The sequence below is a fragment of the Ascaphus truei genome, chromosome 6 (assembly GCF_040206685.1).
Source record: "Ascaphus truei isolate aAscTru1 chromosome 6, aAscTru1.hap1, whole genome shotgun sequence".
Taxonomy (NCBI): Eukaryota; Metazoa; Chordata; class Amphibia; order Anura; family Ascaphidae; genus Ascaphus; species Ascaphus truei.
Genome location: NC_134488.1, coordinates 24,254,039 through 24,280,529, shown reverse-complemented (window position 1 = coordinate 24,280,529; position 26,491 = coordinate 24,254,039). Strand labels below are relative to the sequence as shown.

Here is a 26,491-nt window from a genome sequence, read left to right as displayed (position 1 = left end):
GGTAAATACCCGTGCCTAAACAAATTACCCAACTTACAATGTAATTTTGTAAATGAGGCAAAGAGAGATAAAACATGGTAGTCAAGAGTCAAAAGGTGTAATTTGGTTTGGAACAGCAAGAACATACCCAGAGTTTCACTGACCACGCTGGGGATTACATCCTTCAGCACCCTACAGTTGGTATGCAGGGCTGGGTTACAGTTCATCTCCAGGATCCAGACCTGAAACAAAGAGCCAACATTGGTATACTCCTCGGCCAACATTGGTTCTGGCCCCAACCCGGCCATATGCAGTCCAATTTGATCCAAATGATGACAGTGATCCAAGGTGTGCGAGGATAATTATTCTACCTGGAACTGCCTAAACTTCAGCTACTTGGATCAGAAAGCAAGCACCCTTGGAATCGTAAGTGCAATCTGTGTTTGGGTGTTTGTGTTTTGGATCATTACCTTAAAGTCTACATCGATCAGGAAATCACAGCCAATGAGGTCAAAGAATCCCATGCGGCACTCCAGCTTTGATTTAACAGCCAGGAAACAGTGCATCATTATCTGCTGCATCCTTTTCTGCCAGAGACAGGAAGACTATCAGTCTAACATAATCACATGCGCACGCACACACGCACACACACACACACACACACACACACACACACACACACACACACACACACACACACACACACACAAACATTATTTCCTACATCATCCTCTGCTAAAGAAAGGGAAACGCAAAGATCTGCTACACACTTCACTGACAGAATGGGAAAACTGGAAAGGATTTTGCAGAGTCATCGATTCACATACAAGCACAGGAGAACTCATAGAGAACACACACAAACCTCCACCTATATACAGTTGTGTGAAAAAGAAAGTACACCCTCGTTGAATTCTATGGTTTTACATATCAGGACATAAATACAATCATCTGTTCCTTAGCAGGTCTAAAAATTAGGTAAATACAACCTCAGATGAACAACAGCACATGACATATTACACCGTGTCAGGATTTATTTAACAAAAATAAAGCCAAAATGGAGAAGCTATGTGTGAAAAACTAAGTACACCCTTACTGCTTCCATAGGAATTACGATGCTAAGTAGCAGACAGGTGCTGCTAATCAAATGCCCTTGATTAATTGATCAGCAGCAAGTGTGACCACCTCTATAAAAGCCAAAGTTTTAGCAGTTTGCTGGTCTGGAGCATTCAGGTGTGTGTTAACACAATGCCAAGGAGGAAAGACATCAGCAATGATCTAAGAGAAGCAATTGTTACTGCCCATCAATCTGGGAAGGGTTAAAAGGCAATTTCCAAACAATTTAAAGTCCATCATTCTACAGTTAGAAAGATTATTCAAAAGTGGAAAAAAATTCAAGACAATTGCCAATCTTCCCCGGAGTGGACATCCCCCAAATTCACCTCAAGGTCAGACCGGGCAATGCTCAGAGAAATTGCAAAATACCCAAGAGTTACATCTCAGACTCTAAGTTCATGACAGTACAATTAGAAAAAGACTGAACAAGTATGGTTTGTTTGGAAGGGTTGCCAGGAGAAAGCCTCTTCTCTCTAAAAAGAACATGGCAGCACGGCTTAGGTTTGCAAAGTTGCATCTGAACAAACCACAAGACTTCTGGAACAATGTCATTTGCACAGACGAGACCAAAGTGGAGATGTTTGCCCATAATGCACAGTGCCACGTTTGGCGAAAACCAAACACAGCATATCAGCACAAACACCTCATACCAACTGTCAAGCACGGTGGTGGAGGGGTGGATGATTTGGGCATTTTTTTTGCAGTCACAGGACCTGGGAGCCTTGCAGTCATTGAGTTGACCATGAACTCCTCTGTATACCAAAGTATTCTAGAGTCAAATGTGAGGCCATCTGTCCGACAGCTAAAGCTTGGCCGAAATTGGGTCATGCAACAGGACAATGATCCCAAGCACACCAGCAAATCTACAACAGAATGGCTGAAAAAGAAAAGAATCAAGGTGTTGCAATGGCCCAGTCAAAGTCCAGACCTCAACCCGATTGAAATGCTGTGGCTGGACCTTAAGAGAGCTGTGCATAAACAAATGCCCACAAACCTCAATGAACTGAAGCAACATTGTAAAGAAGAGTGAGCCAAAATTCCTCCACAACGATGTGAGAGACTGATAAAGTCATACAGAAAACGATTACTTCAAGTTATTGCTGCTAAAGGTGGTTCTACAAGCTATTGAATCATAAGGTGTACTTAGTTTTTCACACATGGCTTCTCCATTTTGGCTTTATTTTTGATAAATAAATCATGACACGGTGTAATATGTCATGTGCTGTTGTTCATCTGAGGTTGTATTTACCTAATTTTAATACCAGCTAAGGAACAGATGATTGTTATTATGTCCTGATATGTAAAACCATGGAATTCAAGAGGGTGTACTTTCTTTTTCACATGACTGTACAAACAGCAGTGTTTTTCAACCAGGTTTCGCTAAAGGTTTCCCTGCAAATTTCAGGTAATTTCAAAACGATATTCAATCTCAGACACTATTAGAGTGGGTTAGGGTTCCTTACAATGCATCTGATCTCAGACGTGCTATTAGAGAGGGTTGGGGTTCCTCACAATGCATCTGATCTCAGGCGCGCTACTAGAGAGGGTTGGGGTTCCTTACAATGCATCTGATCTCAGACGTGCTATTAGAGAGGGTTGGGGATCCTTACAATGCATCTGATCTCAGACACGCTAATAGAGAGGTTGGGATTCCTTACAATGTATCTGATCTCAGACGCGCTATTAGAGAGAGTTGGGGATCCTTACAATGCATCTGATCTCAGACACGCTATTAGAGCGGGTTGGGGTTCCTTACAATGCATCTGATCTCAGACACGCTATTATAGAGGGTTGGGATTCCTTACAATGTATCTGATCTCAGACGCGCTATTAGAGAGAGTTGGGGATCCTTACAATGCATCTGATCTCAGACACGCTATTAGAGAGGGTTGGGGTTCCTTACAATGCATCTGATCTCAGACACGCTATTAGAGAGGGTTGGGGATCCTTACAATGCATCTGATCTCAAGCGCGCTATTAGAGAGGGTTGGGGTTCCTTACAATGCATCTGATCTCAGACACGCTATTAGAGAGGGTTGGGGTTCCTTACAATGCATCTGATCTCAGACGCGCTATTAGAGAGGGTCATGATTCCGAAGAATTTCACATAGGGTTCCTTAGCCAAAAAAAGGTTGGAAACCAATGACAGACAGTATGAGCAGACGCCATTCACTTCTGGCTCACCGTGAAAACGCTCAGCACCCAGTCAAGGGGGAGCCCTTTGGCTGCAGCAAACTTTTCATTTACATAGCTGTTGAATCGTTCCATGCCCCACACTGTCTCCTCCTTTAACTCACTGTAAAGTGGGTTCTTCTTTTGCATGTACTGGGACAAAAGGAACAGTTATGGGAGAGGATTATAAGGATCAGTGAGTCATTTGTTGCAGCCTTCTAAAGCACCTGTTGGTTCACTGAAGCAGCTTTTAGGAAATGGATAATGTATGTTTGTACAGTATGTATGTCTGTATATATCGCCATTAATGTACATAGCGCTTCACAGCAGTAATACACGTGACAATCGTATAAATAAAAATTTAGAACACAGAGGAAGGCCCCCGCTCTGCTAATATAATGTACTCTATACAGACATACTAGAGGGGTGCTCTATCTACTATATATTTCTGAAAGCACTGTATGTCTGCGTCCCAAGCGGCAATCTCATTGGTCCCTTGGCCACCCGCCCCCGCACAGCAGACACACACACACACACACACACACACACCTCTCTCTCTGTCCTCTCCCCCCCATCACACTCACCTCCCTCTCCACTCACCTCCCGCTCCACTCACCTCCCTCTCCACTCACCTCCCTCCCGCTCAACTCCCTCCACCTCCCGCTCCACTTACCTCCCTCTCCACTCACCTCCCTCCCGCTCAACTCCCTCCACCTCCCGCTCCACTCACCTCCCTCTCCACTCACCTCCCTCCCGCTCAACTCCCTCCCCGGCGCGGGGACAGGCAGTGGGCAGGGCAGCCTGCCGCTGCCTCCACTCACCTCCCGCTCCCTCTACTCACCTCCCGCTCCACTCACCTCCCCGGCGTGGGGACAGGCAGTGGGCAGGGCAGCCTGTCGCTGCCTCCACTCACCTCCCGCTCCCTCCACTCACCTCCCGCTCCCTCCACTCACCTCCCCTCCCTCCCGCTCACCTCCCGCTCACCTCCCACTCACCTCCCTCCCGCTCACCTCCCTGGAGCGGGGACAGGCATTGGCCAGGCCAGCCTACCGCTGCCACGCGGCACCTAAGATGGCGGCGGATGGAAGGACCCCTTCCTCCCTCGCGGACTAACTAACATGGCGGCGGCCAGAAGGAGAGGTGAGTGTGTGAGTGTGTGAGTGTGTGTGTGTGTGACACTGTGTGTGTGTCTGTGTGCGTGTGTTACACTGTGTATCAGACACTGTAGAGTGGGGACCGGAGCTACACATGTGGGGGGGTGGGGGGGTCAGGAGCGGAGAAAGATACAGGGGGAGTGGAGAGGAGGGACCCGTCAATTTAAAGCAAACCAACCCCCCTCCTGTCCACTGCCCCCCCCCCCTATCCACTGCCCCCCCCTCCTGTCCACTGTCACCCCCCTCCTGTCCACTCTCCCCCCCTCCTGTCCACTGTCACCCCCCCTCCTGTCCACTGTCACCCCCCTCCTGTCCACTGTCACCCCCCCTCCTGTCCACTCTCCCCCCTGTCCACTCTCCCCCCCTCCTGTCCACTCTCCCCCCCCTCCTGTCCACTCTCCCCCCCCTCCTGTCCACTCTCCCCCCTCCCATCCTCTCCTGTCCACTGTCCTTTCACCTGTCCCCCCCCCTGTCCACTCTCCCCCCCTCCTGTCCACTGTCACCCCCCCCTCCTGTCCACTGTCACCCCCCTCCTGTCCACTGTCACCCCCCCTCCTGTCCACTCTCCCCCCTGTCCACTCTCCCCCCCTCCTGTCCACTCTCCCCCCCCTCCTGTCCACTCTCCCCCCCCCTCCTGTCCACTCTCCCCCCCTCCCATCCTCTCCTGTCCACTGTCCCCCCCCCACCCGCCCACTGTCCCCCCCCCTCCCCCCGGCCACTGTCCCCCCCCTCCTGTCCACTGTCCCCTCCCTCCTGTCCACTGTCCCCCCCTCCTTTTCCCCCATCCCCCTCCCCTCCTTTTCCCCCCCTCTCCCCCCCTCTCCCCCCCCCTTTTCCTAGTGCTAAATGTAACTCACGGCCAACGCCGGCTCTCCCCCCCCGCTCCCCTTTCTCCCCCCCCCCGCTCCCTTTTCTCCCCCCCCCCGCTCCCCTTTCTCACCCCCCCCGCTCCCCTTTCTCACCCCCCCGCTCCCCTTTCTCCCCCCACCCGCTCCCCTTTCTCCCCCACCCGCTCCCCTTTCTCCCCCACCCGCTCCCCTTTCTCCCCCCCCGCTCCCCTTTCTCCCCCCCCTTTCTCCCCCCCCGCTCCCCTTTCTCCCCCCCCCTTTCTCCCCCCCGCTCCCCTTTCTCCCCCCCGCTCCCCTTTCTCCCCCCCCTTTCTCCCCCCGCTCCCCTTTCTCCCCTTTCTCCCCCCCGCTCCCCTTTCTCCCCCCCGCTCCCCTTTCTCCCCCCCGCTCCCCTTTCTCCCACCCCGCTTCCCTTTCTCCCCCCCGCTCCCCTTTCTCCCCCCGCTCCCCTTTCTCCCCCCCCGCTCCCCTTTCTCCCCCCCCCGCTCCCCTTTCTCCCCCCCCCGCTCCCCTTTCTCCCCCCCGCTCCCCTTTCTCCCACCCCGCTTCCCTTTCTCCCCCCCGCTCCCCTTTCTCCCCCCCGCTCCCCTTTCTCCCCCCCCCGCTCCCCTTTCTCCCCCCCGTTCCCCTTTCTCCCCCCCCCGCTCCCCTTTCTCCCCCCCCCGCTCCCCTTTCTCCCCCCCGCTCCCCTTTCTCCCCCCCGTTCCCCTTTCTCCCCCCCCTGCTCCCCTTTCTCCCCCCTGCTCCCCTTTCTCCCCCCCCCGCACCCCTTTCTCCCCCCCCGCTCCCCTTTCTCCCCCCCCGCTCCCCTTTCTCCCCGCACCCCTTTCTCCCCCCCCGCTCCCCTTTCTCCCCCCCCGCTCCCCTTTCTCCCCCCCCGCTCCCCTTTCTCCCCGCACCCCTTTCTCCCCCCCCCCTGCTCCCCTTTCTCCCCGCACCCCTTTCTCCCCCCCCGCTCCCCCTTTCTCCCCGCTCCCCTTTCTCCCCCCCCGCTCCCCTTTCTCCCCCCCCCGCTCCCCTTTCTCCCTGCTCCCCTTTCTCCCCCCCGCTCCCCTTTCTCCCCCCCCCGCTCCCCTTTCTCCCTGCTCCCCTTTCTCCCCCCCGCTCCCCTTTCTCCCCCCCGCTCCCCTTTCTCCCCCCCGCTCCCCTTTCTCCCCGCCCCCCGCTCCCCTTTCTCCCCCCCCGCTCCCCTTTCTCCCCCCCCGCTCCCCTTTCTCCCCCCCGCTCCCCTTTCTCCCCCCCCGCTCCCCTTTCTCCCCCCCCGCTCCCCTTTCTCCCCCCCCCGCTCCCCTTTCTCCCCCCCCGCTCCCCTTTCTCCCCCCCCCGCTCCCCTTTCTCCCCCCCGCTCCCCTTTCTCCCCCCCCGCTCCCCTTTCTCCCCCCCGCTCCCCTTTCTCCCCCCCCGCTCCCCTTTCTCCCCACCCCGCTCCCCTTTCTCCCCGCTCCCCTTTCTCCCCTCCCCGGCTCCCCTTTCTCCCCTCCCCCCTCCTCCCTTCTCCCCTCCCCCCTCCTCCCTTCTCCCCTCCCCCCTCCTCCCTTCTCCCCTCCTCCCCCCTCCTCCCTTCTCCCCTCCTCCCCCCTCCTCCCTTCTCCCCTCCCCCCTCCTCCCCTCCCCCCTTCTCCCCTCCCCCCTTCTCCCCTCCCCCTTTCTCCCCTCCCCGCTCCCCTTTCTCCCCCCCCCTTTCTCCCCCCCGCTCCCCTTTCTCCCCCCCCCTTTCTCCCCCCCGCTCCCCTTTCTCCCCCCCCCGCTCCCCTTTCTCCCCCCCCGCTCCCCTTTCTCGCCGCTCCACTTTCTCCCCGCACTCCTTTCTCCCCCCCACTCCCCTTTCTCCCCGCTCCCCTTTCTCCCCCCCCCGCTCCCCTTTCTCCCCCCCCGCTCCCCTTTCTCCCCCCCCGCTCCCTTTCTCCCCCCCGCTCCCCTTTCTCCCCCCCCCGCACCCCTTTCTCCCCCCCCATTCCCCTTTCTCCCCCCCCCCGCTCCCCTTTCTCCCCCCCCCCGCTCCCCTTTCTCCCCCCCCCCCGCTCCCCTTTCTCCCCCCCCCCCCCGCTCCCCTTTCTCCCCCCCCCGTTCCCCTTTCTCCCCCCCCGCTCCCCTTTCTCCCCCCCCCGCTCCCCTTTCTCCCCCCCCCGCTCCCCTTTCTCCCCCCCCGCTCCCCTTTCTCCCCCCCCCCGCTCCCCTTTCTCCCCCCCCCCCGCTCCCCTTTCTCCCCCCCCCCGCTCCCCTTTCTCCCCCCCCCCCCGCTCCCCTTTCTCCCCCCCCCCGCTCCCCTTTCTCCCCGCTCCCCTTTCTCCCCGCTCCCTTCTCCCCCCCCGCTCCCCTTTCTCCCCCCCGCTCCCCTTTCTCCCCCCCGCTCCCCTTTCTCCCCCCGCTCCCCTTTCTCCCCCCCGCCCCCCTTTCTCCCCCCCCTCCCCTTTCTCCCCCCCCTCCCCTTTCTCCCCCCCCTCCCCCTTCTCCCCCCCCTCCCCCCCCTCCCCTTTCTCCCCCCCCTCCCCCCCCTCCCCTTTCTCCCCCCCTCCCCTTTCTCCCCCCCCTCCCCTTTCTCCCCGCACCCCTTTCTCCCCCCCGCTCCCCTTTCTCCCCGCTCCCCTTTCTCCCCGCACCCCTTTCTCCCCCCCGCTCCCCTTTCTCCCCGCTCCCCTTTTCTCCCCGCTCCCCTTTTCTCCCCGCTCCCCTTTCTCCCCGCTCCCCTTTCTCCCCGCTCCCCTTTCTCCCCGCTCCCCTTTCTCCCCCCCCGCTCCCCTTTCTCCCCCCCCGCTCCCCTTTCTCCCCCCCCCGCTCCCCTTTCTCCCCCCCCGCTCCCCTTTCTCCCCCCCCCGCTCCCCTTTCTCCCCGCACCCCTTTCTCCCCCCCCGCTCCCCTTTCTCCCCGCTCCCCTTTCTCCCCCCCCCCGCTCCCCTTTCTCCCCGCTCCCCTTTCTCCCCGCACCCCTTTCTCCCCCCCCCCGCTCCCCTTTCTCCCCGCTCCCCTTTCTCCCACCCCCGCTCCCCTTTCTCCCCCCCGGCTCCCCTTTCTCCCCCCCCGCTCCCCTTTCTCCCCCCCCCCGCTCCCCTTTCTCCCCCCCCGCTCCCCTTTCTCCCCCCCCCGCTCCCCTTTCTCCCCCCCCCCCGCTCCCCTTTCTCCCCCCCCCCCCGCTCCCCTTTTCTCCCCGCTCCCCTTTCTCCCCGCTCCCCTTTCTCCCCGCTCCCCTTTCTCCCCGCTCCCCTTTCTCCCCGCTCCCCTTTCTCCCCGCTCCCCTTTCTCCCCGCTCCCCTTTCTCCCCGCTCCCCTTTCTCCCCCCCCGCTCCCCTTTCTCCCCCCCCCCCGCTTCCCTTTCTCCCCGCACCCCTTTCTCCCCCCCCGCTCCCCTTTCTCCCCGCTCCCCTTTCTCCCCCCCCGCTCCCCTTTCTCCCCGCTCCCCTTTCTCCCCCCCCCCGCTCCCCTTTCTCCCCGCTCCCCTTTCTCCCACCCCCGCTCCCCTTTCTCCCCCCCCCGCTCCCCTTTCTCCCCGCTCCCCTTTCTCCCACCCCCGCTCCCCTTTCTCCCCCCCCCCCCGGCTCCCCTTTCTCCCCCCCCCGCTCCCCTTTCTCCCCCCCCCGCTCCCCTTTCTCCCCCCCCCGCTCCCCTTTCTCCCCGCTCCCCTTTCTCCCCGCTCCCCTTTCTCCCCGCTCCCCTTTCTCCCCCCCCCCCGCTCCCCTTTCTCCCCCCCCCCGCTCCCCTTTCTCCCCCCCCCGCTCCCCTTTCTCCCCCCCCCGCTCCCCTTTCTCCCCGCTCCCCTTTCTCCCCCCCCCGCTCCCCTTTCTCCCCCCCCCCGCTCCCCTTTCTCCCCCCCCCCGCTCCCCTTTCTCCCCGCTCCCCTTTCTCCCCGCTCCCCTTTCTCCCCCCCCCCCGCTCCCCTTTCTCCCCCCCCCCGCTCCCCTTTCTCCCCCCCCCGCTCCCCTTTCTCCCCCCCCCGCTCCCCTTTCTCCCCCCCCCCGCTCCCCTTTCTCCCCGCTCCCCTTTCTCCCCCCCCCGCTCCCCTTTCTCCCCCCCCCCCCCGCTCCCTTTCTCCCCGCTCCCCTTTCTCCCCGCTCCCCTTTCTCCCCCCCCCCGCTCCCCTTTCTCCCCCCCCCCGCTCCCCTTTCTCCCCCCCCCCGCTCCCCTTTCTCCCCCCCCCGCTCCCCTTTCTCCCCCCCCCCGCTCCCCTTTCTCCCCGCTCCCCTTTCTCCCCGCTCCCCTTTCTCCCCGCTCCCCTTTCTCCCCCCCCCGCTCCCCTTTCTCCCCCCCCCGCTCCCCTTTCTCCCCCCCCCCCGCTCCCCTTTCTCCCCCCCCCCGCTCCCCTTTCTCCCCCCCCGCTCCCCTTTCTCCCCGCTCCCCTTTCTCCCCGCTCCCCGCTCCCCTTTCTCCCCCCGCTCCCCTTTCTCCCCCCGCTCCCCTTTCTCCCCCCGCTCCCCTTTCTCCTCCCCCCCGCTCCCCTTTCTCCCCCCTGCTCCCCTTTCTCCCCTCCTCCCTTCTCCCCTCCCCCCTCCTCCCCTCCCTTCTCCCCTCCTCCCTTCTCCCCTCCCTTCTCCCCTCCCCCCTCCTCCCTTCTCCCCTCCCCCCTCCTCCCCTCCCCCCTCCCCCCTCCCCCCTCCTCCCCCCTCCTCCCTTCCCCCCTCCTCCCCTCCCCCCTCCCCCCTCCTCCCCTCCCCCCCTCCCCCCTCCTCCCCCCTCCTCCCCTCCCCCCTCCCCCCTCCTCCCCCCTCCTCCCTTCCCCCCTCCTCCCCTCCCCCCTTCCCCCCTCCTCCCCTCCCCCCTCCTCCCCCTTTCCCTCCCCCCCCTCCTCCCCATCCCCTTTCCCCCCTCCCCTTCCCCTTTCCCTCCCCCCCTCCTCCTTTCCCTCCCCCCCTCCTCCCCTTCCCCTTTCCCTCCCCTTTCCCTCCCCCTCCTCCCCTTTCCCTCCCCCTCCCCTTTCCCTCCCCTTTCCCTCCCCTTTCCCTCCCCCTCCTCCCCTTTCCCTCCTCCCCTTTCCCTCCTCCCCTTTCCCTCCCCCTCCTCCCCTTTCCCTCCTCCCCTTTCCCTCCCCCTCCTCCCCTTTCCCTCCTCCCCTTTCCCTCCCCCCTCCTCCCCTTTCCCTCCCCCCTTCCTCCCCTTTCCCTGCCCCCTCCTCCCCTTTCCCTGCCCCCTCCTCCCCTTTCCCTCCCCCTTCCCCCCTCCCACACCCTTCCCCCCTCCCACACCCTACCCCCTTCCCCCCCTTCCACCCCCTTCCCAACAATCTTCGCCTCCCTGCCCGCCTTCCTGCCCACCCGCCTCTGCCTTTCACCCGCCCTTACTCCGCCCGCCTCTGCCTTTCACCCACCGCCTCACAGCCGCTGCATGCACTCAACAGACTCCCGCCACACTCGACACATACCTGCCACCACACACACCTGCTGCCTCCCGCCCCTACGCACCGACGTCACTGACCCACCGCCTCACACCCTAGCAGGACCCCCACTCACAGAGAGCACTCACAACCCACGCGACACCTGCCGCCTCACACCCTAGCAGGACCCCACTCACAGACAGTACTCACAACCCATGTGCCACCCGCCGCCTCACACCCTAGCAGGACCCCACCCCACTCACAGACAGCACTCACAACCCACGCGCCACCTGCTGCATCACACCCTAGCAGGACCCCCACTCACAGACAGCACTCACAACCCACGCGCCACCTGCCGCCTCACACCCTAGCAGGACCCCCACTCACAGACAGCACTCACAACCCACGTGCCACCTGCCGCCTCACACCCTAGCAGGACCCCCACTCACAGACAGCACTCACAACCCACGCGCCCACCTGCCGCCTCACACCCTAGCAGGACACACGCCTCACATTTTTACATCTGTTATGTCATCAAAATATACATTGTACTGTGGTGTGTTTACAATAAACCATTTTTAAACAACATCATATTACATTTTATTCCATCTTTCTTTTCAACATTATTATCCACCTTTACAACAAATACTCACCTATTGTTCCACGATTTATAAATAATACTACCTATTACGCATTTACATCCCGGGCAACGCCGGGTCTCTCAGCTAGTATCATATAAATAACAAATCATATAAATAACACATAAATGGCAGAAGTGCTTCAGACATAAAAGTGACTTTAAGAAAAGGAGTCCCTGCTCCGAAGAGCTTACAATCTAACATGAAAATGTTCCCTGACAAAAAGTGAGCGCCCACAATAAGGGGGTCATTCTATAGAGCCCAAAGTGATCATTCGGGCTGTTTTTGACCTAAATCCCCATTTACATTAATGTGATTGTACTCAACCTGATCCTCCATTTAAAAATTGCTATTGTTTCCATTAATAGATATGTTGTGTTTACTACAGGATCTCTTATGTATTTATTGCTTATCAGTTAGGCCTTAGCTCAGGGCTTTTCAACTCCAGTCCTCAAGTCGTCGTCGTCGTCCCCTCCCACCCCCCCAAACAGGTCAGGTTTTCAAATATCCCTGCTTCAGCACAGGTGGCTCAATCAGTGGCTCAGTCAAAGACTGAGCAGCTGATTGAGCACCTGTGCTGAAGCTGAGTACCCTTAAACTGACCTGTTAGGAGGTTCTTGAGGACTGGAGTTGAGAACCTCTGAAATAGATGGTTACTATGTAGAAATAATGCATGTGGAATCAGTCGTTGTGGACATGTGGTATGGGTGCCCTGAGTCAGAACCTCGGGAGCAGAGACCAGCTGGACATCACAGCACAAAGTGTACAGTACCTGGTTGGTCAGGTGCCCCGGTGAGGTCGTCTGACTTGGGATCATAGTGATTACAGGTGAGGCGCACATAGCCATGGCGGAAGAACACAAATAAGGTACGGTGGAGGCTATGAGCAGATAGGAGCGGACATCAAATTTCCGGCCATCCAGAAGTAAAGGATTGTGTAGATATCTGCAATGTCAGAGCAACAATAAACTGAGTGAGGCAGGGGGAAGAAAGCATTGGCTACAGTACAATTGGGCAATTACATACCCAACCCTCATTGATAAGGCTGTAATTGCTGTAAGTCCAGTGATATACAAATCCATGTTTACTAAACGATACTACTCCACATGTCACGTTCTGGCACTTCAGACTGCGCATGCGTGAACGGCAAGCACGGACTGTGCAATGAGCGCTTGCACGTGCGGCCGACAAGCACAGATCGCCGATGGACACAATCGGCTGGCGCACAGAGAAACCGGGACCGTGGGCAGAAAAGTTGGGATCCAGGCCAAACAGTGGGAATGTCCCGGCTAAACCAGGACGTCTGGTCACCCTACCCATGACAAAGCTTGATAATTAACCCCCTGTTAGATGCACATACATTCACTTGCATCAACACTCGCATCCACTTCTCTGAAATACCACCACAAACATCAACTAGCAGACACATACTCATAAATCCTCTAACAAAGACATGCACACACATCTATTTTAATACATACACATTTAGGGCATATACACACACACACACACACACACACACACACACACACACAAAATATCTATACATACACATTGACACCTATACAAAATACCCACATTGGCAGAACAATATGTCAGTGCCCCCTCCGGGAAGGACATAGTTTTACTTATAAGGGGCTGGTGCATCTCTTCAGAGGTCCTGTTCTTCTAGCTTCCTGACCACGTGCAAGTGCTTTTCCTAGCAATGCATTGAACCATTCAGAGCATGAAGCTCGTCGCTCCCACCAACTGATAGTGCCGCTTCCCAAGTGCCCCAAACGCTGCTAAGGTTAGAACCCCACAGGACTATAAATCAAACTTAATCCACTATGTATCGATGCCTTCATTCATGGCTAGCTATTACTTCAGATAAGTGAATGAGACCGCTATCACCATTGTTAGGTTGAACAAATAGGGATCAATGACAGGTGCTGTAAGGGTAATAAATACAATAGTATCGGTGGTGATCAAAAGATTGATCAGAGAAGATTCCCTCATATGTAGCAATCGCGTGTCATACATGTATTATCATATTTATTGGACATAAATGGTCCTGCAGTAAAATACTGTATGTCTGACAAGTTCCCAGAATCACAGAGGAAATCAAAAATAATAAAATTTTATTAATTCTACATAGATATTAAAAACACATATACATTATTAAAAATCCTTGTTATTTGAGTGGTAGATATGTATCAGTCAAATTAAATCGGTATAATACCATGTACAGACATATCCTGACTTTCTAAATCACAGCTGATTTTAGTGTCTCAAAACCAACGGGTTTACAGGTGTGTGATGTATGTCAATCACAGAGCAGTCACCTGGGGTGAATTTGTATCTCTATATATTCTATATAGTTATATCTAGGAGCGTATTGACAAAAATATGTGGGATAGGTAATAACCAAGACAGAATATTTTAACACATATTATGTCACAGTATATAAATAGCTCTGTCTGCCTATTATGCCTGTATGGCTATCCCAAAACTGTTAGTGCTATGTACAGCGGATAATTGCAGTTGATTAATCGTGCGATATCACATAGGTAAATACAAGCACAATATTGAGTCTATATGTCACAGTAAAGTTTTAGTGTGACACCATGTATCACATTGATGGTCCTCTATTAGCCAGCATAGACTCCTAAATTGCGCAGTATAACCACCATTTATACCGATTGATGTTAGTTGGTACTGGGAATGATTCCCGCTTATAACTTATATAGCAGTACAAAGTGTACATATGGTCTATATTAAACCAAAATCTCTCTAAAGGAATTTACATTGAATAGGAGATTTTGGTTTAATATGGCTCCCTTGTAAATTCTTCTGTATTTGGTATGTAGCGGGTATTCCCTCTAGCCTGACCCACCCAATCTCATATTGGCCCGTGTGGTCTAACCAGCCCTCATTACTTGTTCGTGTCTGGTGGTGCACCTGTAAGCAACAGGACTGCAGAGTCTCCCGCATGATGGTATTCGGGGATTGTCAAGCCAGACAGGCAGCTGAGGTAGTGTGTGCGAGTCCTACATATATCACGTGCAACACCTCCACCCCATCAGGATCTCTGCGTCCGCAGGGAGATGGTCCTGATGAGGAACTCCTTCTTGGTGGTGCCTTCCACTGGCGAGTAACTTCACACTCACACAGTGGGGGTATCTTTGAACAGGGCATCTTTATTGTTGATGTATGGGCAAGCTGCCCTTCACAGCCAGCTGTCTCAGCCGCACATATTTCTCTGCTGTCCCTTTGACAGGTACGCCCTCCCAATGGAGTGGGATCCCCTCTCCCCGTAGGGAGATCACCCCTGCGCCAGGTCCCTGGACACAGTGCGGCTCTATTCAGCTTAGATGTAGAAATGGACAACTAGTTACTGCTCTAGTGGATCCTTTATTCCTAACGCACTCCAACAACGCAGCAACAAACTAACTTTGGGCAGTGCTGTGCCTTATGTACTGTAGGAGCTGTCACAGCTCTGATGTCACTAACTGTGGACTCAGAGCATGTAGCCACTCCCACCCATACATGGGGCACCTCACCAGGGTGTGAGGGCAAACCTCCATGATTACTGCTGGCATCCCTGTAACTTACCAGGTTTACTGCCAGCAGGGGAGACAACTGCAGACCATTTTACATGCATGGCTACAGGTACAATTTTAAAATTACCTGAAAATTGCAGGGAGCCGTCGGGATGCCCGGGGAACCCAAAGGTTCCTAGAAACTCTGGTTGAAAAACACTGATGTAGATACATAGTAATTTACATAAATCACAGTGTGACACCAGGGGGTGCTCTTACAAAGGGAGAACGTTTTTTTATCAGCTGTTTTGTAAGGCCAGCATTCTCTATGTCAGGCCTGCACAACTCGTAAAGCGAGAAAAGCTGAACTGCTCCAAGGAAAACATTTTTGGCCCGCACGGATAAAAATCATCATCATCTCTCATCCAGCACCTCTCATCATCGTCATCCTCATATATCTCCCCCAGAACCCCTCACTATCAACCTTTGCGATACTCCCCATCTATCTCTCATACCCCCATCTCTCCCCCTCACCCACACACATAATACTCCCCCTCCATATCAAACACATAATACCCCCCTGCACCTCACATCCTTCTCCCCCCCTGCACATCACATCACTCTCCCCCCTGCACCTCACATCACTGTCCCCCCTGCACCTCACATCACACTCCCCCCTGCACCTCATATCACTCTCCCCCCCTGCACCTCACATCACTCCCCCCTGCACCTCACATCACCCCCCCCCTCACCTCCAATCACCCCCCCCTGCACCTCCAATCACCCCCCCTACACCTCCAATCACCCCCCCTGCACCTCCAATCACACTCCCCTGCACCTCCAATCACCCCCCCCTGCACCTCCAATCACCCTCCCCTGCACCTCCAATCACCCTCTCCTGCACCTCCAATCACCCTCCCCTGCACCTCCCATGACCCTCCCCTGCACCTCCAATGACCCCCCCCTGCACCTCCAATGACCCCCCTTACACCTCCAATGACACCCCCCTTGCACCTCAAATCACCCCCCCTTGCACCTCAAACCAAAAGAATGTATAATTCCTAGGGCACACACACACACACACACACACACACACAGTGAGACTCAGTGAGCAGCGTGGCACCGCAATGGAGGACAGGACAGTACCAGGTGAGGCAGTGACATGTACCTGGCTGCAGTAGTGACTTGACTTGCGAGTTGGGGGCAATCCAATCCTCTGCCGCAGAGGAGCTGGCTGTTTTACTTCCCCCTCCGTCCCACGTTGCGGGTGGGGGGTATGGAAGGGGGGGGAGGGAGCAGGGGGGGGGAGCGGGCCCTGCGCATGCGCGCCGGGAGGTGGAATCGCCATTTTTTAAACTTTTTTTTAAATTTAATTAATTAACTGGCACCCGACCGGCACCGGAGTCATCGTGGACTGCACAGAGACCAGGCGAGCCGCATGTTGTGCAGGCCTGCTCTATGTAGCCCTCTTTCCTGCTGATATAGAGAGACTACTAATGCTGTATATACCTGCTGGCTCAGCGAGATCTGGGCCTTCACTAACTGGGAGCCTGGGGTAACAATATGTACTTGGCAGCGCCTCCACTTGCCCAGGATCCCCAATAAGTAAGATTCCCCTGGACAAGAATAATGATAATAATCCACAACGTTGTAACCTTTTACTAGTAACTGAATGCAGAGCATGAACATACACATACAGTATCACCCATATAACCACAGTGCATACATATATATAGCAATGCAATAATGAGATATCAGTGGCCTTGCCACACTGCACCTTGGAATAATGTCCTTTACCCACCACCGTGTGCGCCCAATGTGTTCAATGTACTGGACCAGTCCCTTGGTCACTTAACCCTCAATGTCCCCAAAGAACCCTCCCCAAGGCGGGATCAGCGCCTGCAGGTACCGGGGTTGGTGCACTTATATACTACCTTCCGACCGCTCCAGCAGCCGGTAACAGTACTTCGCAAAGGATCCGCCGATCCAGCGTAGCCTCTCACGAGTAGTTGCTTGACTCCAGCAGCTTGATCCCAAACCACTGGCAGCACAGCAGCGCAGGAAGAATACTGTGTCCCTGTCTGCTACTACAGTAAAGGGTATGCTGTCCCTATCTATGGCTGTTCCCTGCAGTACCACAAGCTGGTGGTGACTCAGGGTCTGCACTGGGGCCTAAGGGGAATCTCTGGCCTATGCAGTGGGTCACTGACCCCCTGCAACACACACCTCCTCTCCCCTTGCTCCTCCAGGACCCTCTGCTAGCGTGGTCTCTCCCCCCTCCACGTTTCCCTTTCCTGCCTGCCAGCAATCCCTGCACTCCTATTTGTTCCCTGGTGTCATGTGGCTCTGCTGAGGCTCATGGGAATTGTAGTCCCACCTCAGAGCCTCCTCTCTATTGGCCAGCCGTTCGCGCGCTTACACTGCGCATGCGCGACCTACCAGGTGCGCCCCGCCGCACATCTGCACTGCGCATGTGCAACTATCAAACATGGCGGCGCCCTATGCTCTCCGGGCCGCCGCGGAGCCTCCGAGGCACCGGAGCGCTCTCTGCTCTGCCCCCACCCTCCTGAATTGCCAGCGGGTCTGCCGCTTGTCACTACAGCACCCGCAACGGAGGTACAACAGGGGGGAGACCAGGGGAACACCGCTACATCTACAGCAGTGTTTTTCAACAGGGGATCCCCGGACACCCCTATAGGTTTCCCGGCAATTTTCAGGTAATATGAAAAGTGTACCAAATACAGAAGAATTTACAATGCATCTGATCTCAGACGCGCTATTAGAGAGGGTTGGGGTTCCTTACAATGCATCTGATCTCAGACGCGCTATTAGAGAGGGTTGGGGGTACCTTACAATGCATCTGATCTCAGACGCGCTATTAGAGAGGGTTGGGGGTTCCTTACAATGCATCTGATCTCAGACGCGCTATTAGAGAGGGTTGGGGTTCCTTACAATGCATCTGATCTCAGACATGCTATTAGAGAGGGTTGGGGTCCTTACAATGCATCTGATCTCAGATGGACTATTAGAGAGGGTTGGGGTTCCTTACAATGCATCTGATCTCAGGCGCGCTATTAGAGAGGGTTGGGGATCCTTACAATGCATCTGATCTCAGACGCGCTATTAGAGAGGGTTGGGGTTCCTTACAATGCATCTGATCTCAGACACGCTATTAGAGAGGGTTGGGGTTCCTTACAATGCATCTGATCTCAGACGCGCTATTAGAGAGGGTTGGGGTTCCTTACAATGCATCTGATCTCAGACACGCTATTAGAGAGGGTTGGGGTTCCTTACAATGCATCTGATCACAGACGAGCTATTAGAGAGGGTTGGGGATCCTTACAATGCATCTGATCTCAGACGCGCTATTAGAGAGGGTTGGGGTTCCTTACAATGCATCTGATCTCAGACACGCTATTAGAGAGGGTTGGGGTTCCTTACAATGCATCTGATCTCAGACACGCTATTAGAGAGGGTTGGGGTTCCTTACAATGCATCTGATCTCAGACGCGCTATTAGAGAGGGTTGGGGTTCCTTACAATGCATCTGATCTCAGACGCGCTATTAGAGAGGGTTGGGGTTCCTTACAATGCATCTGATCTCAGACACGCTATTAGAGAGGGTTGGGGTTCCTTACAATGCATCTGATCTCAGACGCGCTATTAGAGAGGGTTGGGGTTCCTTACAATGCATCTGATCTCAGACACGCTATTAGAGAGGGTTGGGGTTCCTTACAATGCATCTGATCACAGACGAGCTATTAGAGAGGGTTGGGGATCCTTACAATGCATCTGATCTCAGACGCGCTATTAGAGAGGGTTGGGGTTCCTTACAATGCATCTGATCTCAGACGCGCTATTAGAGAGGGTTGGGGTTCCTTACAATGCATCTGATCTCAGACGCGGTATTAGAGAGGGTTGGGGGTTCATTACAATGCATCTGATCTCAGACGCACTATTAGAGAGGGTTGGGGTTCCTTACAATGCATCTGATCTCAGACACGCTATTAGAGAGGGTTGGGGTTCCTTACAATGCATCTGATCTCAGGCGCACTATTAGAGAGGGTTGGGGTTCCTTACAATGCATCTGATCTCAGACGCGGTATTACAAGAGGGTTGGGGGTTCCTTACAATGCATCTGATCTCAGACGCACTATTAGAGAGGGTTTTGGTTCCTTACAATGCATCTGATCTCAGACACGCTATTAGAGAGGGTTGGGGTTCCTTACAATGCATCTGATCTCAGACGCACTATTAGAGAGGGTTGGGGGTTCCTTACACTGCATCTGATCTCAGACGGCTATTAGAGAGGGTTGAGGTTCCTTACAATGCATCTGATGTCAGACGCGCTATTAGAGAGGGTTGGGGTTCCTTACAATGCATCTGATCTCAGACACGCTATTAGAGGGGGTTGGGGTTCCTTACAATGCATCTGATCTCAGACGCGCTATTAGAGAGGGTTGGGGTTCCTTACAATGCATCTGATCTCAGACGCACTATTAGAGAGGGTTGGGGGTTCCTTACAATGCATCTGATCTCAGACGCGCTATTAGAGAGGGTTGGGGTTCCTTACTATGCATCTGATCTCAGATGGACTATTAGAGAGGGTTGGGGTTCCTTACAATGCATCTGATCTCAGACGCGCTATTAGAGAGGGTTGGGGGTTCCTTACAATGCATCTGATCTCAGACGCGCTATTAGAGAGGGTTGGGGGTTCCTTACAATGCATCTGATCTCAGACGCGCTATTAGAGAGGGTTGGGGGTTCCTTGCAATGCATCTGATCTCAGACGCGCTATTAGAGAGGGTTGGGGTTCCTTACAATGCATCTGATCTCAGACACGCTATTAGAGAGGGTCGGGGATCCTTACAATGCATCTGATCTCAGATGGACTATTAGAGAGGGTTGGGGTTCCTTACAATGCATCTGATCTCAGATGCGGTATTAGAGAGGGTTGGGGATCCTTACAATGCATCTGATCTCAGACGCGCTATTAGAGAGGGTTGGGGTTCCTTACAATGCATCTGATCTCAGATGCGCTATTAGAGAGGGTTGGGGTTCCTTACAATGCATCTGATCTCAGACGCGCTATTAGAGAGGGTTGGGGTTCCTTACAATGCATCTGATCTCAGACGCGCTATTAGAGAGGGTTGGGGTTCCTTACAATGCATCTGATCTCAGACACGCTATTAGAGAGGGTTGGGGATCCTTACAATGCATCTGATCTCAGATGGACTATTAGAGAGGGTTGGGGTTCCTTACAATGCATCTGATCTCAGACGCGGTATTAGAGAGGGTTGGGGGATCCTTACAATGCATCTGATCTCAGACACGCTATTAGAGAGGGTTGGGGATCCTTACAATGCATCTGATCTCAGATGGACTATTAGAGAGGGTTGGGGTTCCTTACAATGCATCTGATCTCAGATGCGGTATTAGAGAGGGTTGGGGATCCTTACAATGCATCTGATCTCAGACGCGCTATTAGAGAGGTTTGGGGTCCCCTACAATACATCTGATCTCAGACGCACTATTAGAGAGGGTTGGGGTTCCTTACAATGCATCTGATCTCAGACGCGCTATTAGAGAGGGTTGGGGTTCCTTACAATGCATCTGATCTCAGACACGCTATTAGAGGGGGTTGGGGTTCCTTACAATGCATCTGATCTCAGACACGCTATTAGAGAGGGTTGGGGTTCCTTACATTGCATCTGATCTCAGACGCGCTATTAGAGAGGGTTGGGGGTTCCTTACAATGCATCTGATCTCAGACGCGCTATTAGAGAGGGTTGGGGTTCCTTACAATGCATCTGATCTCAGACGGACTATTAGAGAGGGTTGGGGTTCCTTACAATGCATCTGATCTCAGACGCGCTATTAGAGAGGGTTGGGGGTTCCTTACACTGCATCTGATCTCAGACGTGCTATTAGAGAGGGTTGGGGGTTCCTTACAATGCATCTGATCTCAGACGCGCTATTGGAGAGGGTTGGGGTTCCTTACAATGCATCTGATCTCAGACATGCTATTAGAGAGGGTTGGGGTCCTTACAATGCATCTGATCTCAGATGGACTATTAGAGAGGGTTGGGGTTCCTTACAATGCATCTGATCTCAGATGCGGTATTAGAGAGGGTTGGGGATCCTTACAATGCATCTGATCTCAGACGCGCTATTAGAGAGGGTTGGGGTTCCTTACAATGCATCTGATCTCAGATGCGCTATTAGAGAGGGTTGGGGGTTCCTTACAATGCATCTGATCTCAGACGCGCTATTAGAGAGGGTTGGGGTTCCTTACAATGCATCTGATCTCAGACGCGCTATTAGAGAGGGTTGGGGTTCCTTACAATGCATCTGATCTCAGACGGACTATTAGAGAGGGTTGGGGTTCCTTACATTGCATCTGATCTCAGACGCGCTATTAGAGAGGGTTGGGGGTTCCTTACAATGCATCTGATCTCAGACGCGCTATTAGAGAGGGTTGGGGTTCCTTACAATGCATCTGATCTCAGACGGACTATTAGAGAGGGTTGGGGTTCCTTACAATGCATCTGATCTCAGACGCGCTATTAGAGAGGGTTGGGGGTTCCTTACACTGCATCTGATCTCAGACGTGCTATTAGAGAGGGTTGGGGGTTCCTTACAATGCATCTGATCTCAGACGCGCTATTGGAGAGGGTTGGGGTTCCTTACAATGCATCTGATCTCAGACATGCTATTAGAGAGGGTTGGGGTCCTTACAATGCATCTGATCTCAGATGGACTATTAGAGAGGGTTGGGGTTCCTTACAATGCATCTGATCTCAGATGCGGTATTAGAGAGGGTTGGGGATCCTTACAATGCATCTGATCTCAGACGCGCTATTAGAGAGGGTTGGGGTTCCTTACAATGCATCTGATCTCAGATGCGCTATTAGAGAGGGTTGGGGGTTCCTTACAATGCATCTGATCTCAGACGCGCTATTAGAGAGGGTTGGGGTTCCTTACAATGCATCTGATCTCAGACGCGCTATTAGAGAGGGTTGGGGTTCCTTACAATGCATCTGATCTCAGACGGACTATTAGAGAGGGTTGGGGTTCCTTACAATGCATCTGATCTCAGATGCGGTATTAGAGAGGGTTGGGGATCCTTACAATGCATCTGATCTCAGACACTGTTAGAGAGGGTTGGTTTTCATCAGAATTGCACAATATAATTATAGGGTTCCTTAACGCTCATTTTTAAAAAAATCGCTGTTTCAGTTAAAGGGGGCCATCCCTTCTAGGGTGCTACATCTGTCTGAGTGATTACCAAAATCATTTTTTCCCCGCTAGTATGTGAACATGGTGAGGGTTTTTTTTTTTTCTGGCTACTCCATTCTGTCTGATGTCACTGTCTACCCTACAAGAGTTTGCATAGGCAAAATATATCCTCTCTCCTCCCTTACCTTTATTGATTCTCTGTTAAGGACATTGTGGATTTTTTGTTTACGACAAACACTCACCCAGCCAGAGGCCCTAAATAAAAGCAATTTGTACTTACTTCCCAAAGGAACAAAAGCCGACAAATTTCTGCATCAAGTGAGCCAATTAGATTGGTACTGTATATCCTTTAGAGCAGGGGTGGTCAAATCCAGTCATCAAGGCCACCAACAGGTCAGGTTTTAAAGCTATCCCTGCTTCAGCACAGGTGGCTCAATCAGTGGCTCAGTCAACTGACAACCACTGATTGAGCCCCCTGTGCTAAAGCACGAATATCCTTAAAACCTGACCTGTTGGTGGCCCTTGAGGACTGGAATTGGCCACCTCTGCATCCGCGTAGAATGCTTTTTGGTTGGCAACCAGGGATAGCCCCTTTAACTATCATGTCAACGAGAGGTTAATAAGTGTTATTGGCTTTTTAACTCCTCTGGGCAAATCTATACTGTACATCATAAATGATTGGAAGAGCAGGACTAGAGCAGATTGTCTGGTAGATGATATGTGTTGGGGTGAACTTTAAAGAAAATAACAAATGGCATATCTGCTCACCCAATCTGTCAGACCAGTTGGTCGGAGCCTGGCTAGGATATGTAGCATTAAGAGATCTTGTCCTTGTAGAAATAGAACTCACACTTGCGTGTCAACTCTGTTCCTGCATGGTCCAAGCTCCTGTTCCTGCATCCTGTCAGCTAAGTATTTGCCCTCCTGTGTATGACCTTGGATTTGTGCTGGGCTCTGCCTTTGCCTACATTCTTCAAGTTATATTGCCTGCTTACCTGCGAATGACCTTAGATTGTTCTTGGACTCTGCTCTGTCCTTACCCCTGTAACCACAGTCTCCCTTCCTGAGCCTCTGGCATCCCCAGCGTCCTCAGACAGCCTTTGAAACTGTCAGTACCTGACAGTTAGTTACTCAAAGTAACCTGTGAGAAATGCTTTTCTAAACAGTGGATCAATACACAAAACGAACACAAAGCAGCTCTGGGCTGTAAAGCTTGACTGAACGTGTGCTTTGGGGAGAATATAAGTTAGTGCTGTAACTGTTACACTATTTCCTGCAAGTTGTACCAAACAGCGAGCTTCCATACGCCCACACACTCCTCTGTCCTACCTTTGTACAATTCTGGCCTGCGGGCTCTTGTAGGGCATCTTCCTATACATTGGATCATCATTCAGGGCCTGCAGTTGACAGCAAAGGGCGTTGACTTCCTCTGGGCTTTTTAGCAAGAAGATGCCACGTCCCTGGTTTAGCCCAGTTGGTTTGCAGATCCACGTTTGACCCTCTGGACAAAGAAATATTGTAGTTGGTGCCTACCACATATAAAAAGCACAACTCCACACGCTCCCAGTAGCACTGACCATGCTGTAGTTTAACATTGTGTCTTTTATTAAGGGTATGATACAGGAGTCTTAGTTGATACTTTTTTTTTATTTTGACTAACAATTGATATTATAAGGCAAGCTTTCCTTACTTGACCTGAGGAAGGGAGAAGAGCTCTCGAAAGCTTGTCTTACAATAATTGTTGGTCCAAATAAAAAAAGGTGTTACCTAATACTGAAGTACTTATTTACTCTGCACTATCGCAACAGAACTAACGCGGCTATTTCTACTTGATACAGGAGTCTAAAATCAATCTCCCATACTGGCTGTTATAGTACTTTATTGACATTAAAATTCACTTTGAAGACGCTTCGATTTACATCAACTTGTCACTTTGCACATATGAAAATGATAAGTATTGCATTTAGCACGACACCGCAAAGCATTCACTTTTTATAACTTCGGTAAACAAGTTTAACTCAAAAATGAAGGTCAATTTCAGGAATTTGCATGTAATGGAAATGCTACAGGCCAGAGGCGGAACATGAGCTAATGGTAGGAGCTACATGGAATATATACACTCAAATAACCCAGACTATCTTAAGTGGCATGGTGATGGCTGATTCTGTATGTTACCTATGGCAGAGGTTGATGTATGTATGTATGTATGTATGTATGTATGTATGTATGTATGTATGTATGTATGTATGTATGTATATAGCCATTCAAAGCGGATTACTGGCACACGTGTCATCTGTTTGTAAAAATGTAGCAACTGCCGGTACTAACGGAAATAAGGGATAGTCCTGCCAGACCCCAATAAATTCACATGGAAAAGAGAAAATATCCAGGCACACGGTCTTCTTAGTCAGTGATTTATTCAGCTTAGAAACCGATCAACGTTTCGACTGCCACGCAGTCTGTGTCAAGGTGAAGGCTCTTTTTATTTATATAGCGCCATTAATGTACATAACGTCTCACAGTAGTAATACACACGACAATCATATAAATAACAAATAATACAAATAACACATAATGGGAAGTGCTTCAGACATAAAAGTAACATTTAGGGAAAGGAGTCCCTGCTCCGAAGAGCTTACAATGTAATTGGTAGGAAGAAAGTACAGAGACAGTAGGAGGGAATTCTGGTAAGTGCGTCTGCAGGGGGCCAAGCTTTATGTATCAGGTGTATAGTGTTAGCCACGGAGCAACTCATATGCTTCGTTAAGCAGGTGGGTCTTAAAGGTGGATAGAGGGGTGATAGTCGGGTATTGAGGGAAGGGCATTCCAGAGGTGTGGAGCAGTCAGTGAGAAAGGTTTAAGGTGGGAGAGGGCTTTAGATACAAAGGGGGTAGAAAGAAGACATCCTTGAGCAGAACGCAAGAGTCGGGATGGTGGATAGCGAGAAATTAGGGCTGAGATGTAAGGAGGAGCAGAAGAGTGTAAAGCTTTAAAAGTGAGGAGGAGAATTGAGTGTGTGATATGGGATTTGATAGGAAACCAGGAGAGGGATTTCAGCAGGGTAGGCGCTGAGACAGATTTAGGAAAGAGTAGAGTGATTCTGGCAGCAGCGTTTAGGATAGATTGTATGGGAGACAGGTGAGAGGCAGGGAGGCCGGACAGCAGGAGTTTACAGTAATGGAGACGGGAGAGAATGAGGGCCTGAGTCAGAGTTTTAGCAGTCGGGCAACAGAGGAAAGGGCGTATCTTTGTGATATTGCGGAGGAAAAAGCGACGTTTTGAATGTGAGAGAAGAATATGAGAGAGGAGTCAAGTGTGACCTCTAGGCAGCGTGCTTGAGCTAATGGGTGTATGATAGTTGTTCCAAAAGTAATGTGGAAGGAGGTAGTGGGGCCAGGTTTGGGAAGAAATATAAGTAGCTCTGTTTTTGCCGTGTTAAATTTAAGTCAGTGGAGGGCCATCCAGGATGATATCGCAGAGAGACATTCAGAAACTTTGGTCTGTACAGCAGGTGTAAGGTCAGGGGTTGAAAAGTAAATTTGTGTGTCGTCAGCATAGAGGTGATATTGGAACCCAAGAAATGTGATTAGGTCACCTAGAGAAAGTGTGTACAGAGAAACGAGGAGAGGTTCCAGGACAGAGCCCTGGGGTACCCCCACAGACAGATCGATAGAGGAGGAGAAGGTGTTAGCAGAAGAGACACTGAAAGTACGATGGGAGAGGTAAGAGGAGATCCAGGATAGAGCTTTGTTATGAATACCAAGAGTATGGAGAATGTGAAGGAGAAGAGGGCTGTTTCCGTGGAGTGAGCAGTGTGGAAGCCAGATTGTAGAGGTTCTAGGAGAGAATAGGTGTTGAGAAAATGGAGGAAGCGAGAGAATACACGACGCTCAAAAAGTTTAGTGGCAAAAGTCAGGAGGGAGACAGGCCGATTGTTAGAAAGACAGGTAGGATCAAGCTTGCTGGCTTTTAGTAATGGTATAACTGTTGCATGTTTGAAGGAGGAGGGAAAGGTACCAGATTAGAGGGAGGAGTTAAAAATGTGTGTGAGCGTAGGGATTATAGTAGGAGCAAGAGGTTTTTAGGAGATGGGATAGGTTCTTTCTAGCATTAGGAGGTACTGTAAATCCATGGGGTAGCAATGTAAAGTAGTCTATGCAAAATGTTAATGGTGGGTGATGTTTGCTCTAAGTAAAATATGAGTAGCCACTTTAAAAGCAGATTTTAACAGATTTATAAAGGCAAGTGCTCTCACCTCTATAAAGGGAGAAGAATGCTTCTCTCTCATCCTTCACATCCAAACGTAATGTCTCAGGGAAAAAATCATCTATTTTCAGCAACCTATAGAGGAATAGTGCAGTGCTCAACTGATGAATGATTAAACGACATCTCTAAAACAGCTTACTTGTTCCTGTTTATAATATACATGATAATGAACCCCTTTGAGGTCACCTCGGGTTGCAAAGCACTGTCTTGTAAGCCTTTCCCTGTCACAAGAGCTGATGAGGATACATACTCATTATAAAA

General features: G+C 52.8%; 1 protein-coding gene across 1 annotated transcript in view; it reads right to left on the bottom strand.

Annotated features, from left to right (window-relative positions):
• TTLL10 (tubulin tyrosine ligase like 10) overlaps positions 1-26,491 on the bottom strand; it is a 75,882-nt gene that overhangs the window by 1,993 nt on the left and 47,398 nt on the right. The window contains 8 exon segments of the mRNA XM_075603651.1: positions 128-221; positions 450-566; positions 3,277-3,417; positions 11,979-11,996; positions 11,998-12,068; positions 12,071-12,150; positions 23,294-23,465; positions 26,220-26,305. Coding sequence (XP_075459766.1) covers positions 128-221; positions 450-566; positions 3,277-3,417; positions 11,979-11,996; positions 11,998-12,068; positions 12,071-12,150; positions 23,294-23,465; positions 26,220-26,305 — 779 coding nt within the window.